The 19,276-nt window shown below is 35.2% G+C and overlaps 1 protein-coding gene across 2 annotated transcripts in view; it reads left to right on the forward strand.

The window, feature by feature from the left end:
- Positions 1 to 19,276, forward strand: part of LOC109104147 (serine/threonine-protein kinase D1-like) — a 36,665-nt gene extending 17,389 nt beyond the window's left edge. The window contains exons 3-20 of one of the 2 annotated variants that reach the window (XM_042742450.1): positions 3,566 to 3,697; positions 3,780 to 3,940; positions 4,191 to 4,214; positions 5,517 to 5,724; positions 7,363 to 7,440; positions 7,984 to 8,182; position 8,356; positions 9,015 to 9,137; positions 9,257 to 9,334; positions 9,563 to 9,848; positions 10,828 to 10,880; positions 11,278 to 11,350; positions 11,734 to 11,840; positions 13,501 to 13,662; positions 13,827 to 13,925; positions 14,594 to 14,861; positions 17,075 to 17,160; positions 18,174 to 19,276. In XM_042742450.1, the coding sequence (XP_042598384.1) occupies positions 3,566 to 3,697; positions 3,780 to 3,940; positions 4,191 to 4,214; positions 5,517 to 5,724; positions 7,363 to 7,440; positions 7,984 to 8,182; position 8,356; positions 9,015 to 9,137; positions 9,257 to 9,334; positions 9,563 to 9,848; positions 10,828 to 10,880; positions 11,278 to 11,350; positions 11,734 to 11,840; positions 13,501 to 13,662; positions 13,827 to 13,925; positions 14,594 to 14,861; positions 17,075 to 17,160; positions 18,174 to 18,392 (2,357 nt within the window). In that variant the 3' untranslated portion in view covers positions 18,393 to 19,276. The remainder of the gene's footprint in view (positions 1 to 3,565; positions 3,698 to 3,779; positions 3,941 to 4,190; positions 4,215 to 5,516; positions 5,725 to 7,362; positions 7,441 to 7,983; positions 8,183 to 8,355; positions 8,357 to 9,014; positions 9,138 to 9,256; positions 9,335 to 9,562; positions 9,849 to 10,827; positions 10,881 to 11,277; positions 11,351 to 11,733; positions 11,841 to 13,500; positions 13,663 to 13,826; positions 13,926 to 14,593; positions 14,862 to 17,074; positions 17,161 to 18,173) is intronic. The other variant, XM_042742451.1, reaches the window with a different exon arrangement.

The following is a 19,276-nucleotide window of genomic DNA, read 5'->3' on the forward strand; positions in this document are numbered from 1 at the left end:
GTGGTGCGTTTAATAGTTCTTGCTCAGCATGTAGTCATGCTCCTAGGCGCAGATGTACATCCATCATCTTCTTATTTGTGGCATGACACATTGTTTTATAGATCAGTTAGACAAGACACTGACTTTGCTGCAGTACCCGCCAATGTTTCTGCAGTCTGCCACACACCGAATGCGATTCCTGTGCCATTTCTGACTGTTTTTCTGTCTCTTAGTCCCTCCATATCCCACTCTGGAAAAGTTGATGCGCATCCAAGTTTTGATGCTGCACCCGGTGTGAAAACCGGAGTTGCTTTGCCGAGGAAGCGATGGAGGTATCGCATTTGACACTGCTAAAGTGTTTCCACAAACACTTGGCAGGCCTTCCCCTCCCTTCCTCCCCCTCTCCTCCCTGTGCTATGTCAGGTAATTGAGTGAAGTCTATTCTGACGAGATAAAGCGGGGACTGACACCTCCTCTACCCCCTAGCCTCTCTACCAGGTCTGGTGTGGTTCTCTGTACATGTGCGTGTCTGTGACAGGATGAATCAGGTGATTAACACACCCAGATGCACACATTCGAGCCTTTGGGAGCCTGGAGTAACACTTCTCAATGACACACTTGACAGCTGCTTTCACTGTAAAGTAACACTGAAGAGTTTTACAACTGTCACAAAAGTAAGGTCAACGGTTATTAATTATGACACCCCCTGAGAGACCCCGTGTGACTGTCACGTCGCTTTTCTCGAAGGGTATAATTTCACCGTTTACTGACGCAAAAGTAAATCAATGGTCCAGCTCATGGTTTTCCTTTACTAAATAAGTAAACTTATTATTTTACAGCACTTTTAAAGCCTAAATTAATTCTTCGATAGCATTAAATGTGGTTTTGGTCACCATATGGTTTTCAAAGCAAAAGTTGTATGCTTTGTAATTGGCCTGAATCTGAAAAAGGCGCAACGAGCGGGCCAATAAATGCTGATCTCTCGGATTATCACTTTGACAGTATCTCCTGCAGCAATTAAAAAGAGCAGCATTTCATGAAAATATGACCTACGCTTTCTCTGCTGGGTCTCTACCCAGTCTGTTGCGGTCTTTAAAGTCTGCTTGAAGTCTATTTTCTGCTGGATAAATTTAGAGTACCCATGGGTTGGCTTCACTGAAGCGCGCTGACAGGATGTTTGGCTGTGCCTAGATCAACATAATTGCAACCGAGAAAATGCATGAAGATACAAGCGCCATACAGAACATGTGAGATTAATAACCAGGCGTGAATATTGATTAAGTGGTATGCATAAACTTCAGTGATTTGCCTTTACTGTCTTGGAGAGGAATCGCAGGCCAGAGTGTGTCAGGCCAGAAAACTTCTAATTTCCACCGGCAGCAAAGAAAAAAACGACGGGAGAAACAAGTATTTGCATTAAGTCAACTCAGGATGCCTTTTCAGCATCATACTCATTTCCCTGAAGCATTTAATGACAGTTTAAAGGTAGTTCAACTTGCAAACATATCTTGGCCTTTAAACAAAAGGCAAAACAATAATTTGAATGAATTGAGGTAATTTAGCTGCAGAATGGCTAATCAGAATGTATTCTACTTGAGCGTACTAGGGGAAGCCATGTTGGAGAGGAGGCAACATGCGCGCGTTGAGGCAGGCAGTTCTCCCGCTGCGCTCGCCACTCAGCCGCTATTGGTCCTGTCAACATGCAGCCAACAAGAGCCAATCAAAACACTCCAACCACCCCAAAAGCTTCCCTTTCATAGTACAATTTGCAAATATAAATAAAGCTGGGTTTGTTTGGAAGAGTTTGGATGGCAATTAAAATTCATCGTATCTCTGGATTTCGTTCTGTTCTGTAAGATTTTGCTGTGCTGCATGGAGTATTATTTTTCAAAGTCATGCTTCGAAGTGAAATATATGGCACAGAGATGTCATGCAGCTCTTAATCGGCTTCTTTGTTGTATTTTAAGGCTCTCAAACACTCACAATGAGTACTTAATTAATTAGTGCTTGACCACAGGCCCCTCTAAAGGGACCACCATCTCTAGCCCATTAACCCTGACAAACACACGGTCTGCCCATCTGATTAGAATTAGGCAAGGCCAGAGAGCCTGCTGCCCAGGCCTTGTGGCAGTTCTGTGGAGACGGGAAACGCGTGCCAGACTGGCCATTGATAGATTAGATTTGGCCCACCCTCTCATCCATCTGTACCCCAAAGATACACATGCCTTGTGGGAGCTCGAAAGAGGACGGTTCATAAAAGAAAGATATAAATCCCTTTGCAACATTTGTTTGCCTTTTTAATCAGGACATGTTTACTCAGTGCTGCTGGGATTAAGAGCGAAGCAAATTCCCTCAGGAAGTCGAAAGTCCAAATAATGCAAACAAAAAAAAATTTGGTTATTTATGTGAGTTGTTATGGGAAAACAACTTCAATTATGATTTTAAGCTGTAAATTGGAAATTAAGTGCTTGGGATGATCTATGACTCACTTCACTTGAACAACCACAATCACGCACAAATAACAGATGTTTCAGAGTTTAAGGTTGTCAAAACTTGACGTCTCTCATCAGGTGCTGCATATCCTTTAATGAATTACCAAGGATTTACATTGATGTTTTTAGCAGATGCAGTTTTATCAAAGCACCTTCAAATAAAACGCACTGATCGTGTTAATTGCAAGTATCAGGACAGTTAGCTGAGAATAAATAAAAAAGATCAAATCTGAGGTAATTTGATCAATTTTAATGTTGTCATTGTGAGGTATAATTGTGGTTGTTAAAGTGAAGTGAGTCATGGATCATCAAATGTTGCAGATTTACGCAGCTAATGAGAAACGATCACATATTAAGAGACAAAAGACTCACGATTTTCAGTCTGGTTGAATGTCACAAAGTTATTCAGTAACTGTTAAAATAAGTGAAAAGATTAAAAGCCCACATGCTGTTGGGGGTAAAGCGACATGGTTATTTTTGTGTCACAAACCTCTCTTTCAAGCTTCTTTCTGCATTTCTTTTTACACAAATGATGTTTCTCCCCATAAATAATTATAATACATTTTTAATATAATATTTACTCTACTATTATTGTGCTCTAGAGCACGACACAGGGGTCATTCCTTTTATTCAGTTAAAAATGATAATGCTAGTTTTGTAATTTAAGGACATATTTCTATGAAAGTGTATAGCACAGAAATACGCTGTGGTCAAGCTCAGGCACATTATTAATTATAGTGTGATTATTTGCTTATTAGCTGGGTGCCATACAGGGTGGAAATAGAGAGCCAAAATTAGAACTGAGAGTTAGCTTACATGAGGGTGTCAACCTAATTTAATCTTTGGTTAATTTTATACAGTTTATTTAACTATCTTTTGATTTTGTGTAAGTTTATTAAAAAAGGGAGGAATGTTTTAAAGTGCAGCAAACCAGCTAAAACCACAAAACATCACAGATTTCATCTAATCCATTGTTACACAAGCTACAGAAATGTCACTAGGCCAGTACCCTTTCAAAAGGTATGAATAAGACACTGTATTTGGTGTGCTGGAAGCTACATTTCGCTTTTGTGTGTGTTGTTTCCAACTTTCAGCTTCAGCTACAGTGGAGGATTTTCAGATCAGACCTCATTCCCTGTTCGTTCACTCATATCGAGCTCCAGCGTTCTGCGATCACTGTGGAGAGATGCTGTGGGGTTTAGTGAGGCAGGGGCTTAAGTGTGAAGGTAAATGTCTAAACGGTTCACTTCTGTCAGCAGTAGAAACAGACCACCATGTGACTGTCTTTTGTCACTTTCTTTGGGCTAGGCTGCGGGCTGAACTACCACAAACGGTGTGCCTTTAAAATCCCAAACAACTGCAGCGGCATCCGTAAACGACGACTATCTAACGTGTCCCTCACCGGCCTGACCAACACTCGCTCTGTGTCTGCTGAACCGTCTCCCAGCACCTCTGATGAAGCTTTACTGGTGAGTTTGATGACAAAATTAGATCCACACCATACTGGATCAAATGCTCCCTTCTTCCTCAGTTACAACATGTTAAAATCTAAAATGCAAATCAAATGAATCTTACAAATTGTCCTAATAATCAAATCATAGATTTGGTCCCTGTTTGTTCACCCTATGCTAGTGCTGCATGCTTGTCCTGTTTATTAACACTACTCATTCTCTGTGTCTCTCTCTACCTCTCCCCACACATCCTTTCATTCCTGCCCAGTCTCCTGTCAGTCCTAGCATGGAGGTAGGCACTAACGAATTCAGCTTTAACTAACCGCCTTGTGATATTTTGTCTGTCATACACCCCCTGTTTTATGCGATATGACAAAATGTAAAAGGAAATGTGTTTGATCGTTTGTTTTGAAGCTTCATTTCATTATGCCAGATATTGAGTTCTTTTCTTCAATAGGTTAAGACATTTTAACATGACACTAGAAATGTTGTGGTACACATGTAGAGTTTGTTTGAAGAAAGCTGTTAATCGGCTGTTGACGGTAGAATCAAACATCTGTTAACTGCTCTCTAATCTGTTCCCTACACCTAGACAGGTTACAGCAAATGAACTGCATCTGTATTTAAGCTGAACAGAGCTGTACGATATCTTACTTTCCACGTGAATCTACTTAAGGCCTTTGGTGAAGTGTACAACATGGCAACAGGAAGCTATTGATCATTCTCTTTCTTTAGAGCACATTGAATAGTTGATTATGCACACCTGCGTGATGTCAGATCTATTCACAACAGGTGGTAAGACATCTGCATCTTTGCCAATCAGCAGCGCATTAAAGATCAGCTTGATGAGAAAGTTGTTGTTCTGAGTTGATGCAAATTCATCAAAGCTCAGCATATACAACAATCTCCCTCAGCATGAACCTCATAGAGCCCTTGTGCTTTTGTTCACCTAATCGAGGGCTGACTTCGTTCGGGTTAGTACCTGTGAGCTTGTGTGACAAATGAATACTTTTAATTTGCTTTTGATAATAGTTATTTAACGTTTGCAAAATTTAATGACTGCCAAAAAAGCACAGTCACAGGTTACATCCAAAAACTTTTTTTTTTAATTTGAACAGCTTAGTTGTCACACACTTTACTCCAGTGACTATTTCTCAGGGTGGGTTTATTTTTGGAAGATCATTTCTGTATAAATACATACCTTAAAGTCTTGGCTAAAATCTATTGAAAATCTATTCAAACTTCTAAAAACTTGTTTTGTGACAACATGCCCCAGTTGTTACACTATGTGGGGGTAAGTTGTCACAATGGAACCTGCCATTAAAAAATCTGTTTATTAAGCTTTTCAGCAAATATGGAAAAGGAAGTGCACAAAAATATAGAACAATTGGTTTGACAAACAACATTGTAATTAATTACATTATCTAAATTCTTCTCAGTGTGACAACTTTCCCCAATTTAATACAACAGTTTACATTGACCTGATATGTATTAAAAATACCAAAGTATTGAAAACACAGTTAAACCTGTGACATAGCCCATGTGTTGTGTTGATGTCCTATGCATCACGATAGACTACATTATTTGTTTACAGCAAAAAACACCATCAGACATCTTTCCTGGAAGAGGCCGTTCCAACTCTCAGTCCTATATAGGTCGGCCCATAGAATTAGACAAGATCCTGCTGTCTAAAGTGAAGGTGCCACACACATTTGTCATTCATTCCTACACACGCCCCACTGTTTGCCAGCACTGCAAGAAGCTCCTCAAGGGCCTGTTCCGTCAGGGACTACAGTGCAAAGGTATGATTTTATCCTCAATATTTTGAAGCCATGGTTGTAGAATGATCCTCTTGAAAATATTACGCTTTATTGTCATACAGTAATTGTTTTAGGATCTTATTGCTTCGCATAATAATGTGCCTTGTCTAAATCCCCTCTGATCCTGATGCTTCCATGTAATTCTGATCCTCTGCAATAAAACTGTATTAACTCATCTGAGCTGCCATTGCAGAATGATTACTAATTGCTGTGAATCATTAATTTGTCCAGAAACCATTGCAGTTTATTCACAATATCCATTTATACTAATTACACAAATTACGATAAGTACACAAATGTGTATAATATAATATTGGCTATAATTTCTCCAGCAGATATGATGTTTTGTTATTATTATATGAATGATGGACTGTGTTAGACAGATAATGAGGCTCAGCAGGGCTGTGTTCAAAATGGAATACTAGCATACTGCATACTGCACAGAATATATTGTATATTACTGCAATTTTGAAAAAAAACGTATGAAACAGTATAACATTTAATAATAGTATTTGTGTGTGCAAATTTTGGCACACGTTCAGTGTTTAATTTAATGCATGCTGTAAATAAATAGGTTGCTTTCCATTAATTTTTAAACCAGCTTTGTTAAAAAATTTATTTGGCACTATGGTTAAATAATCAGTCAGTTGCAATGAATATGCTAAAAATCTTGGTTGAAATAGACCATTTGATTAGCCATTCTGCAGCTAAATTACATTTTCACAGACTGATGTCACTTTTCCACAGTTATTAACATTGTAAATCTAGCAGAGTTTTCATTTGTAATATTTTAAAATACATTGTAAATTTATAACACTATAACTTGTGTTATATTACCTTGGCAGTAAATTACAGAAAACTACAAACTCTTCATATTTTTTCCTATTTTGCAAGATTATAAAACATTATCAAATGGGAATGCAAAAATGATATTAGTTGTAGTTTCTGTTAATCTCTGTAGAAATGAACCCGACTATGACAATTTCTGCTTCTGAGAACCCTGGAAATTTGAAAAGGGTCCTATAGTTTATTGCAAATTAAATGCATTGCATTGTGGGAGACAGCACTTAGCACACTGTGCTATGGTTTTGTAGCTTAAATGTAGTACTCATGGCATGCATGCATGTACATAGTACACACTATAAAAATAGTATGCATGGTATACTATTTTTTCAAAACATAGTCTATTCTTAGTCCATTAGGTGCCAATATGCAATGTATTGATGCTTGCTTTACAGATCCTACGTTCTGATAACACTGCAACTATCAGTGTAACAGATCACAGAATTTGTTGATCCTTTTGTGTCATCTAGAACAGAGCACAAATATAAAGTGACACAACAGCTGCTTTTTATATACGATGTGTTTGTGTAAGAGAAATATATGGCATGTGCCAAGCAGTAAAGAGTGCAGTTGGCTGGGCTGTTACAAACAGCTTTAATGTTCATGTGTTCAATGTGCGAGGTCTCAGCCTGTCAGCCACCAGCACAACAGGAACTCATATGTTTGTGTGCCAGATTGGTAGTAAACTCTCTCCCTCACTCCTCCCTTTAACTCTTTCTCCCTCTCTCTGTCGCTCTGTCATTCTTCTCTGCTCTCTTTTCCCTCACACTGTCTCAGATTGCAAATTCAACTGCCATAAACGATGTGCACCTAAAGTGCCAAACAACTGCCTCGGAGAGGTGTCAAGAAACGGAGGCAAGTCTAACTTTAGCATCTCCATGCGATTCAATGATCAACACTGCAATTTGACGACAAAAACAACATTTATTCGACTAAACAATAAACGGCATGTGAACATCATTCTTCATTTTTAGCATAATGTGCTCAGATGAAAAAACTGGGGTAATGTTGTACGACTAAATTTGTTTGTTTATATCACTTATAACACTTAAGCTCAAATTGATATTCTCAATAATTTGTTATTTGTTATAATACCAGAGCAATAAAAATGGACTTTCTTTCTGTACATTAACAGTAAGCATAAAATCTGATGCAAAGGCTAAAGAGCGTAATGATATAACTGCTCTGTAATAATATTCCCTATTTATATAATAGTATGATATTATTAACAGTACTTTTCTGAACTGAAATTTGAAACTGCTCATTTTCATGTTCTGCTTTCTGTGGTCGCTGGTGTTAAACTGACAGCTTTTTTACACACATTGTACATCACGTGACTTACTTTGTCTTGGTTTGCGTTCCTTTTGGCTCCAATCCTTTTCTTATCACGGCTCTTAGATCTGTTGAGTCCCGGTGCTGAATCAGATGTGGTCATGGAGGAGGGTTGTGATGACCATGACGGGGACAGACATAGTCCACTTATCGATGACATGGAAGAGTCTCTGGTGGTAGACTCCGCTGCTCTTTTGGAAGCTGGACATGGTGAGCTTGGAGATTTCCAAGACCAAGACCCAGATGAATCCAACAGAATCATCAGGTAGCTCCTCATCACCTCTGGAAGCACAGTAAAGAAAACCAACAATACAAATAGTTGACATTCCTCCAAAAATACATTATCGCCCACTTGTCTCAGTCAGTGATTGCATAGAAAAACTACTGAATGCAAAAGAAAAAAATAAATCACAGCAAATAGTACTGTTCTACTAGTAGTGTTCAAAAGTTTGGGGTCAGTAAGATTTTTGTTTTTTAAAAGAAGTCTCTTATTCTCACCAAGGCTGCATTTATTTTCATGGAAATACAGTAAAAACTGTAATATTGTAAAATATTATCACAATTTAAAATGTATGAAAATGTGCGCTGGTTAATATTTCTTTTTTCTAGGATTCTTTGATGAATATAAATTTCAAAATCATTTATTTGAAATAGAAATCGTTTAAGTCTTTACTGTCACTTTTGATCAATTTAATCAATTATCATCTTTTTATCAATGTAATGCTTCCTTGCTATGTAAAAGTATTCATTTAAAGTAAAACAATTTTCCTGACCCCAAACTTTTGAACAGGAGTGTTACTATTATTTTATAGTGGACATTATATAAAATAAAAAAACTTAATATTAAGGACAAATATATAAAATACACACTAAGACAGGAAAAATACAATTAAAAACTGAATTTACTACTGTATTAGTCTTGCTGTGTTCTAGGTAACAATTTGAGTTAAAACATGTTGTAGATGTTTGTCTGTTTGAGGTCAAGTACAAAATAAAAAAGGAAACAAAACTGTATAAGTATTCTATTGCTGTGAAATAGTTTTTGACCTGCAGTTGACATGTTCTAGAAGGTTTTGACATGTCACCATGTTTGTAAGCCTTCCACCAGCAACAACATCCCACTTATGCGGGTGGTTCAGTCTATCAGACACACCAAGAGGAAAAGCAGCAATGTTATGAAAGAAGGCTGGCTTGTGCATTTCACCAGCAAAGACACGTTGGTAAGTGCTCTGGGTTTCCATTATAAACCTTATGAATTAATAGGTGAATTACAAAGTGACCTTTTTTACTGTACATGATCATTTCTTTTAAGAAATGTTTTTTTTTTTTTTCACACTAGCGTAAGAGACATTACTGGCGACTTGACAGCAAGTGTATTACCCTGTTCCAGAATGACTCTGGGAGCAAATACTATAAGGTAACTTCAAGTAAAAAAAAAAAAAAAAAAAAGTCTGATACTTGAAACGCACATTAACAAATTAATCTAGGAAGTATCTAGAGGGCTTTCATCATTTCCTTTGACAATGCTGATAGTTTGTCTTGATAGGTTTCATGGATCACCGCACACATCAGATCCACACGCATGTCTCTGCAATACCATTGAGGTGTCAGATTTCAGATAAGACCTCTTAACCTTCTCCAACAGGAAATTCCTCTATCCGAGGTGCTGTCTCTGGAACCAGCGAAAACATTCAACCTTCTGCCTGAGGGTGCCAACCCACATTGCTTTGAGATTGCCACAGCATCTCTGGTGTACTATGTGGGAGAGAACCTGGCTCGAGCCGAAGGGGGAACGCTGGGCTACGGAAGCAGCGTGCTTGTTAGCGGTGTGGGACAGGACGTGGCCCGCATGTGGGAGATGGCCATCCAGCATTCACTTATGCCTGTCATCACCAAGGGCATATCTCACGGCGGCCATCACAACTACCACAGTATGAACTTCATGGTGAAACATTTAGGGGCTCATGCAAAGACCCTTCGAATGTTTCTGGGGGGAAAACACAAAAAAATACAGAAATGCAGTGCAGTTGTAATATTACATTGTGTACAAATATGTACTGCATTTGATAAATACCTTGTTGATCGTGATTCAAATACATTCTATGCGTATGCAGGTGTGTAGCATGAATGCAGTTTGTACATACTATGTCCGGCATTGCCATGAGACATGCAATATCAACTTCACAGCAGTTCTTACAAAGTGTCCACTTTACTTTCATGTCGCATATTTTTATGTATTGCTTTTGGCATATTGTAATAGGAAAGTATTTCGACACAGACTTTTGTGATAAATGATAAATGAATATGATATTTTGGAGAATACAATATTAATGGCCATTTATTATACTCAATAAGAAAATGACCACCTTGATGTCTTATATTAATAAAATAATTTATAGGTATTTGCAAATATCCAGCATAAATATAGGCCTATATATGTTATTGTAGTATTATTTATTTACTATTATGATTATATTAAATCATATTTTGAATTAGACTTTATTTTAAGATTTTCAGTTTTCAAATTTAATTTTATAAATCTTTCAATATACTTTTGTCATTTTTATTATTTTAGATATAATTTTAGTTATTTAACTTAAACATATTTCCAGTTATTTGCTAATTTCTTTTTTTTTATCTAATACTTATATCTTTATATTATATTATATGTAGTATGTTTTATTTAACACTGGTGGGCCACCTCAGTGCAGTATTGTGCTGGTGAAATTGTTAATTTGGTTTTAAATTTTCTTTGAGATGATTTTGAGAAAATCTTTTATTGTGATATGTATTGTCACATATTTCTTGTTCTGGTAGATTAAATTAGTAAAGGTGTAAATCTGAGGATATGGCATTCAATACAAAAGAGACATAATGAGTTTATTATTGTGTTTGTTTTTATACCTACAGAAGATGTCTCGATTAGCATCTCTGTATCCAACTGCCAGATCCAGGAGAATGTGGTAAGCTTTTTCTTATATTTGAGACACACATAAAGCTCATAATCTTTCTGCATCGTGCTTTGTTTCCATGTGCAAGAGCTCAATTTTCCTGTCGGCTTGCCTATACCTGCAACCTTGAGTTCCAGTGTGATATAAACACACAATGCCTCTATTGGAGATTATTTTGATTACCTGCTCGACCATGGGGTTGCCATGGTTACTCGAGTCTTTCTGACACAGTCCTAGTGAGATGTGGAAATAGCTCTTTAGGCTACTGGTCTGAATTCAGCCATTGTTACAGTACAAAATAAAAAAAGACTAGATCAGAAGAAATCTGATGTATCAAGCAGTGCTTCTGAGCTTTGAGAACAGCCCATTTTGGCACATACGTTTACATTTTGTTTCCTTTTTCTTACAGGATATTAGCACAGTGTATCAGATTTTCCCTGATGAAGTACTTGGCTCTGGGCAATTTGGCATTGTCTATGGAGGTAATGTACCAGTCTATTTACATGAAGTTCTCTGACATGAGCCCCCGGTGAGGAAATGTTCTGGAATCTGTGTATTAAAAGAAAAGAGAATGTGTATTTTACTGTATTTAAATATTTACATTCACTGTACTTAATAGTATTAAAATGTACTGTACTTAATATTTTAATATGTAAATTTTTTTTAAAAATATTTTGATATTTAAATACAGAGCTTTTTTATTTTTTATTTGTTTAAAAATTGTATGTAGTAAAATGAGTGTAATGAGGGTAAACAATGTAATATTTACAGTAAATACACATTAAATATAAACCACACTTCACATACATTCAATTAATGAAAAATGCACACCACAATATAGATCATCCTTTCTGATATAATGCAGGGAAACATAGGAAAACAGGCAGGGATGTTGCCATCAAGATCATAGATAAGCTGCGGTTTCCCACCAAGCAGGAAAGTCAACTGCGTAATGAAGTTGCCATTCTCCAGGTAAAAACACAAAAAAGACACACAATACAAAAACTAATAAAATAATTATATATATCAGTAAGATTTTTTTTTTTAAAGAAATCTCTTATGCTCATTAATATGAATTATATAATATTATATATATATTATATATATAATATATATATTAGTGCCGTCAAATGATTAATCACGATTAATCACATCCAAAATAAAAGTTTTTGTTTACATAAACATATATGTGTATACTGTGTATATTTTATTATGTATATATAAAATACACACACATGCATGTATATATTTAAGAAGAATATGTTATGTTTATATATTAATATATTTTTATATTAATAAAAATATAAGAATATAAATATATAAATGTATATACATGTAAATATTTTCTAAATATATAATTTATGTGTGTGTATTTATATATACATAATAATATACCCTGTACACATACATAATTATGTAAACAGGATGTGATTAATCGGGATTGAAATTTGACAGCCCTAATATATATGGATATATATATATATATATATATTATGAATATATATATAATATATATATTTATATATATCAGTAAGATTTTTTTTTTTAAAGAAATCTCTTATGCTCATTAATGCTGCATTTATTTGAACAAAAATACAGGGGAAAAACAGTAATATGGATGGATTTACATTTTAATATATTTTGAAATATAATTTATTCCTGTGATGCAAAGCTGAATTTGCAGTGTCTTATGACCCTTCAGAAATCATTCTAATATGCTGTTTTATAATCGATGTTGACAGAGTTGTGCCGCTTTATTTTTTTAATAACCTGTGATACATTTTTTTAGGATTCTTTGATGAATAAAAAGTTCAAAAGAACAGCATTTATTCAAAATAGAAATCCTTTGTAAGAATATACACTACCATTCAAAAGTATGAAAATTAAATAGAAAATTATTGATTAAGAATTAATTAAAAAGAAATTAATATTTTTATTCAGCAGTGATGTAATAAAGTGATAAAAAGTGAGAGTAAAAACTAATAATGTTAGAAAAAAAAATTAAATAAATTTTGTTCTTTTTAACTTTATTTATCAAATAATCCTGAAAAAAATGTGCCACAGGTTCCAAAAAATATAACTATGCCGATGATAATTAATATGCTGATTGAGTATCATATCATAATATTATAATGATTTCTGAAGGATCATGTGACAATGAAGACTGGAGTAATGGCTGCTGAAAATTCAGCTTTGATCACAGGAATAAATTAATTCTTAAAATAGAAAACTGCTTTTTTAAATTGATATAATATTTCATAATATTGCAGTTTTTTTGTCTGTATATTTGATTAAATGAAGCCTTGATGAGCATTAGAGACTTCTTTAAAAAAACAATAAAAATCTTACTGATCTCAAACATTTGAAAAGTATGTATGTACTATATGTATGTGTGTATATAAAATCATTCTAAAGACATAAAAATCGAAGAATAGAAATAGAATATTTATTTATTTTAATAATAACAAATATAATAGATTCATATTATTATTATTGTTATTATCGGTGCATATTAAATCTATATTTGTCCATAATTTGTTTTTATTAAATGTCAATATTACAGTATTGACAATTTTGGAATAGTTATAATTAATATAGATGTTAATACAGATGTCACATTGGTCTTATGTAGAACCTCCACCATCCCGGCATCGTCAACCTTGAGTGCATGTTTGAGACACCAGAGCGTGTCTTTGTTGTCATGGAAAAGCTCCATGGCGACATGTTGGAGATGATACTGTCAAGTGAGAAGGGGAGGCTGCCAGAACGCATCACCAAGTTTCTCGTTACGCAGGTACGTCTCACAGGCACACTCTTGACTCCAGAACAACAATGGCAGAATCAGTACACACAATCCCATATAAATATGGATGGACTTTTGCTTTTGCATTTTTTATTTATGATGTTTTATGTTTTATACCACATTATAATAACAACAACATTCCACTCTTTTCCTAGATTCTCATCGCTCTCCGCCACCTACACTTCAAAAACATTGTTCACTGTGACCTCAAACCTGAGAATGTTTTGTTAGCCTCCGCTGACTCTTTTCCACAAGTGAGTAAAATTCGAACAGAATGAGAAGCAACAACAAAAGAAAGGAAATATCTGAATGAAGTGAGGCCACACCGAAATTAACATAAATGGATCTGTTTTTGTAAATGTGCAGAAATAAAAGATGGTAATTACATCTTATGAACAACATTGTTGTGTGTGTCTCTACATTCTAATGAAAGATTTCTAAATTATCCTCCCATTGTTTCTTCTGTCTGCTGCACAAGCTTGTCTCTGGAAGCTCTCAAGCAGAAAGATGACTCACTGTTAGAGCGCAGGCAAACATTTTGGAAGAATACTAAACAAATCACTGCGTGTCATTTACAAATATTTGGCAAAGGTGGAAGAAGAACTAGAGCTGTCAACATCTGAGCTCGGTTCTTGTGTCCTCAGGTGCTTTTTGCTGTGCGCAAATTTTTCAAAGGTGGAAAGTGTAGATCAGCAGGAGATACATTGTAACCACATCCAACTGGGTGATAATTTCACTTGACTTTCGTTCAGACTGTGACAACTGATCATTACGGCGTCTGTGGTGTTAAAAGCTAGCGCGAGAACAAAAGGATGTTATTTTTTTGGTCTTTTGTGCATCTCAGTCCTAGTCGAGTAAAATAGCCAATTCCTCCTAGTGTCTGCTTATTGTGAAGCTCATTATTCGGCGGTTTGTCTTGCAGGTGAAGCTGTGTGATTTCGGTTTTGCACGTATTATTGGTGAGAAGTCTTTTAGGCGTTCTGTGGTGGGCACCCCAGCGTACCTCGCCCCAGAGGTCCTTCGGAACAAGGGCTACAACCGCTCGCTTGACATGTGGTCGGTGGGTGTCATCGTCTATGTCAGTCTCAGTGGAACCTTCCCATTTAATGAGGATGAAGACATTCATGACCAAATCCAGAACGCTGCTTTCATGTACCCACCAAACCCCTGGAAAACAGTCACCCCAGAGGGTAAGTTTTGGGGAGAACGGATAGTATGTGGCACACCCTTCAATGAATGTGGAATGGAGAAGGTAAAGTTGTGTTTAAAGGTATTGTTCACTCTGAAATTGAAAACTCCTTCATCATTTAGTCACCCTCATGCCGTTCAAAACCTGTATAAGTTTCTGTTTTTCTTGGAAACCAATAATATATTTTGAAAAGCTTCTCAGTGTTTTTTGTCCAAAAAAGTCATTAGGGTCCAATCTAGGGGTCGACCGATATGCATTTTGTTTTAGGGCTGATGCCAATACCAATTATTACAGATCAAGTAGACAGATCACCGATATTTTGAACCTATATATATATATATATATATATATATATATATATATATATATATATATAATATATAATAAAACTGAAAAAGTGTACATATATACAAAATATAAGATTATAATACATAAGGCTTATCTTCAAATATACCTTTTAAATATACATATTTTATCTGCATATGTATATCAGTTTAAAAAACTGAAAATTAAGGCATATCGGTTCCGATAATCGGTCAACCCATAGTGTTGTTCTTAGCCCCCTTGACTTTAATGATATGGACAAAACTTAATATCGGTAACAAAAATTGGTCGACCCATAGTGTTGTTCTTAGCCCCCTTGACTTTAATGATATGGACAAAATTTTTTAAAACATTTTCAAATATATCATCTTTTGTTTTCCACAGAAGAATCAAATACATGTTTTGCTGAGGTAATAATTTTTTTATTTTTAGCCAAACTATCCCTTTAACAACAAAACATTTTGTCTCTGATCAGATTTTGTAGTAAATACACTGAAAAGGTTGTGAAATACTGAAATAACTATTTAAACCAAGTCAGAAGCTGTATTAATTCAATACGTGTGTTAATACTCAAAATGTAAGCATTAATCCAGGCACGGAGCTATTTTGCGAATCTAACCTCGTATGGCCAGCTGTATGCAAATTACCTTATTAGACTAGTTATTACGAATTAACTTCCACTGGCTAATGTACGAATATCACCTCATTGCACAAGAAATGCTATTTCTAGCCAGCCTGCTACTGATATACACCTAGTTATGTTACGTTAAACTCTATTTTGAAGTCATATTTTAGCTTGATGTTCCTACTGAAGCTCTAATTATCGCTGCCCTTTGACTGTACATATAGATGACCTCAGCTCACCCAAATCATTTCTGCTTAGCTTAAGGTTCATGATCTAGGAAGATATGGTCAGTATTAATTCAAAGTAAAGGCTTGAATTGAGGTCTACGATAGGTAATATTTACCTTTAAGTCATATGCAATCTGTATGAATAGAACAGACCTCATCTCATTACCTTAACTAGATTTTTGATGCCCTCACCTTTGACCCTGTTTATTAACTAATGCCCTCCTTATTCCTCATTAAAATAGCAAGAGAACTAGAGACCACACTTTACTTACTTAAGAACACAGGCAATTGGAACAAATTATTCACATAGACTTTTATTTATTTATATAGTTTGGTTGGTATCAAGTATGGCCATTTTAATAATTACTTTGGTTTTAAAACTGTTTTAATTGAATTTGTTCATGTTTTCTGTGAAGTGAAAATATTTAAGTGCCATAACAAAGAGTATCTGCTTCATAAAAAAAGTTGCAAAATATACGGAAAGATTAGTTTTTTTTACTGCAAAGCATTTAAATTCATGTGCAATGTTAAATACACAGAATTTATATTTTTGGATTTTCTCTGTAAAAATATTTTTCATTAAAATGTAATAATAAATACTTGAAATAATGTTGACAAAATATAAAATGTATTCTTTTTTCAAAATTATTATTATGAAAAAGTGTAGGGTAGTAACATTAAATGACTACCCGTCTGCTAAGCTAATGGTAAACTGTGTAGATGTGGGAGAGAGAGAGGTGAAAGAGAAGGAAAGGGAAAAGAAAAGATGAAGAGAAGAGAGGGCAAAGGTTAAGAAAAGAGATTGGTGGGAGCGTGCTCAATTTTTGTTACGACCCATTCATGTGAATAATGCCAAACGATCCCTTAGACTAAAGCGCCGAGGCCTCAAGGTTGAGAAACTTTGGAGTGTCTCTGAAATTTGTGACCCTTGAAATAATGTTAACATGATGTTGGTTTTGCTCATTATCCTTCTGGACACAAAATTCTTCAGGTTTTCCACCACAGGCTGGCCACTGACAACCTGTTTTGTTGTTACAGCAATTGACCTCATTAATAACCTGCTGCAAGTCAAAATGAGGAAGCGCTACAGCGTGGACAAGTCTCTCAGCCATCCCTGGTTACAGGTTAGAAGATAATGACTTTTATATGCCCTGCGTAAAAAAAAAGCTATGATATGCACACAAAAAACTTTGTTTACCCCCACAGTTACATTAGGCAACTGAAACAGGGGCACAATTACCCCCCATGTCTGTGCAAGAGAATATTAATGTCTTAACAAGGCAAGATAACCGTTCAATGCCAGTGACTGGTCATCTTAATTTATGATTTCTTACATGCAGAGACATAGCATGTGATGGATATCACGCATTATAGGAAATGTGCAGAAGAGGTTTAGAAATTTTTATGACAATTATAATAACTAGAAACATATTTTAGTGCTGTTCATGTGCTGTAATTTTTTCTTCATGTTACATCTTTGCTTTCGCCCATTTAACTTTAAAATTTAAATTTCTTCCAGTTCTACTCTATATTTGAAACTCATTTTGAAATTAACCTTTGAAAAACAAAGAAACAAACAACAGAGAACTGAATATAATGTTTTCAGACACTTATCTCCATGTTAATTGCAAATGAAAGTGTATTCTATTTTAAATTGATATTAAATGCAATTAGCTGCACTTTGAGTGTTTTCTGACTCACTTTAGTAGGACTTCTTTATATGCAATATCATAATTACTTCTATAGTCTTTGAAACATGATTAAAGTGTACTGTTGAATGCACTAACAAGCATTTATGGTAAAATAAAATATAATGTAATTTATGTTGAAACTTGTATTTAAATATATTTGTAATTACACATTTGTAATTTAAGTTGCTATTTAAAAAATATTAAATAGCAAATGGAATATTATAATCAAGTACTTTACATTTGCTTTATTATGTTAGTCAATAAGTCAAAACAAGTGTACTTCGAAGCACAAAAGATTATTAAAACAATGAAAAAATGTACTTTGTGTTAAAAATAGTCATGAAAATGTACTGCAGTCTGAAAGTACAGACAGACAGAAAGAGTTTTATTTATTTATTTAACAGTGTGGAACGTTTTTGATCCCTAAAGATATATCTTTATGACAGGACTACCAGATGTGGCTTGACCTGCGGACTTTGGAGTGCAAAATGCAGGAGCGATATATCACCCACGAAAGCGATGATTTGCGCTGGGAGCATTTTGCAGAACAAAATGGTCTTCAGTACCCAGCCCACTTAATCAACCCTCATGCCGATGTCCGTGAAGAGGCGGAGTCTGACGAGCTTGTGATGGGCATGCTCAGCGACAGAGTCAGTGTTCTGTAAATTGCTGCCTGTCCCTTTAAGGGCACAACAACGGAACTCAAGCCAACTGTATACTGCAAAATCACCACTTAAGCCAACTGTAAATGCCTTGACAAATCCTAACAAAAGTACTGCACAATTTCATTTAACAGTACACTACAGATCAAGCACAAATTTCTTTATACACAGTGCCTAAGCCACAAAAGCCACAATCAAACCCAAATATACCGTATAAAAAATTTTTTCTAACAAAACAACTGCACTTAAGCTACTATGAACAAACAAAACTTACAGGCTCCTTTTGTTCTTAAGGACTTTGGAGCTTAATTTTAGAATAAAATTATGTATTAGTATCAGTATTATTATTTTTGCCATTACACGGTTGAAAACACTGTATCAGCAGTATTTGTATAACTCATAAAAAAAGTCATAATATATAAGAAACGTGTTATAAAATTAACTTATAAAGTCTTATATTAACTAAAATATTCTGCTAAGAAATACCACCACAAAGATTTTGTGGTGACCTGTTGAATTGACGATTACTTGACAAATGTATAGCAGAGAGCATTTATAGCTTTTGTGGTTTCGTGTTTATGTGCTTATGAATGTAGCGTGTGTGTTTGTCTCTGTGTGTGTGTGTGGTACTTTGGGGGTTGGTTATGTTAGTATTATGTGCAAGTGTAAGACAACAAAACAACACTGCCTGTGGACTGGAAAGGTTTTTTTTTTTGTTTTTTTTTTTTGCTTTCTTCAGATGTTGGAATAATAAAGTGCAGCTGGTTGTGTACACATAAAGTATTATGTGCTCATGACAGATTTTCAGTGTTTCTTTAAGTGAGGATAAGAAGTGTAACACTGATATCAGCAATTCTGTCCAAATGGCTGATTAAATGTTAACAAAA

The sequence above is a fragment of the Cyprinus carpio genome, chromosome B17 (assembly GCF_018340385.1).
Source record: "Cyprinus carpio isolate SPL01 chromosome B17, ASM1834038v1, whole genome shotgun sequence".
Classification (NCBI taxonomy): domain Eukaryota; kingdom Metazoa; phylum Chordata; class Actinopteri; order Cypriniformes; family Cyprinidae; genus Cyprinus; species Cyprinus carpio.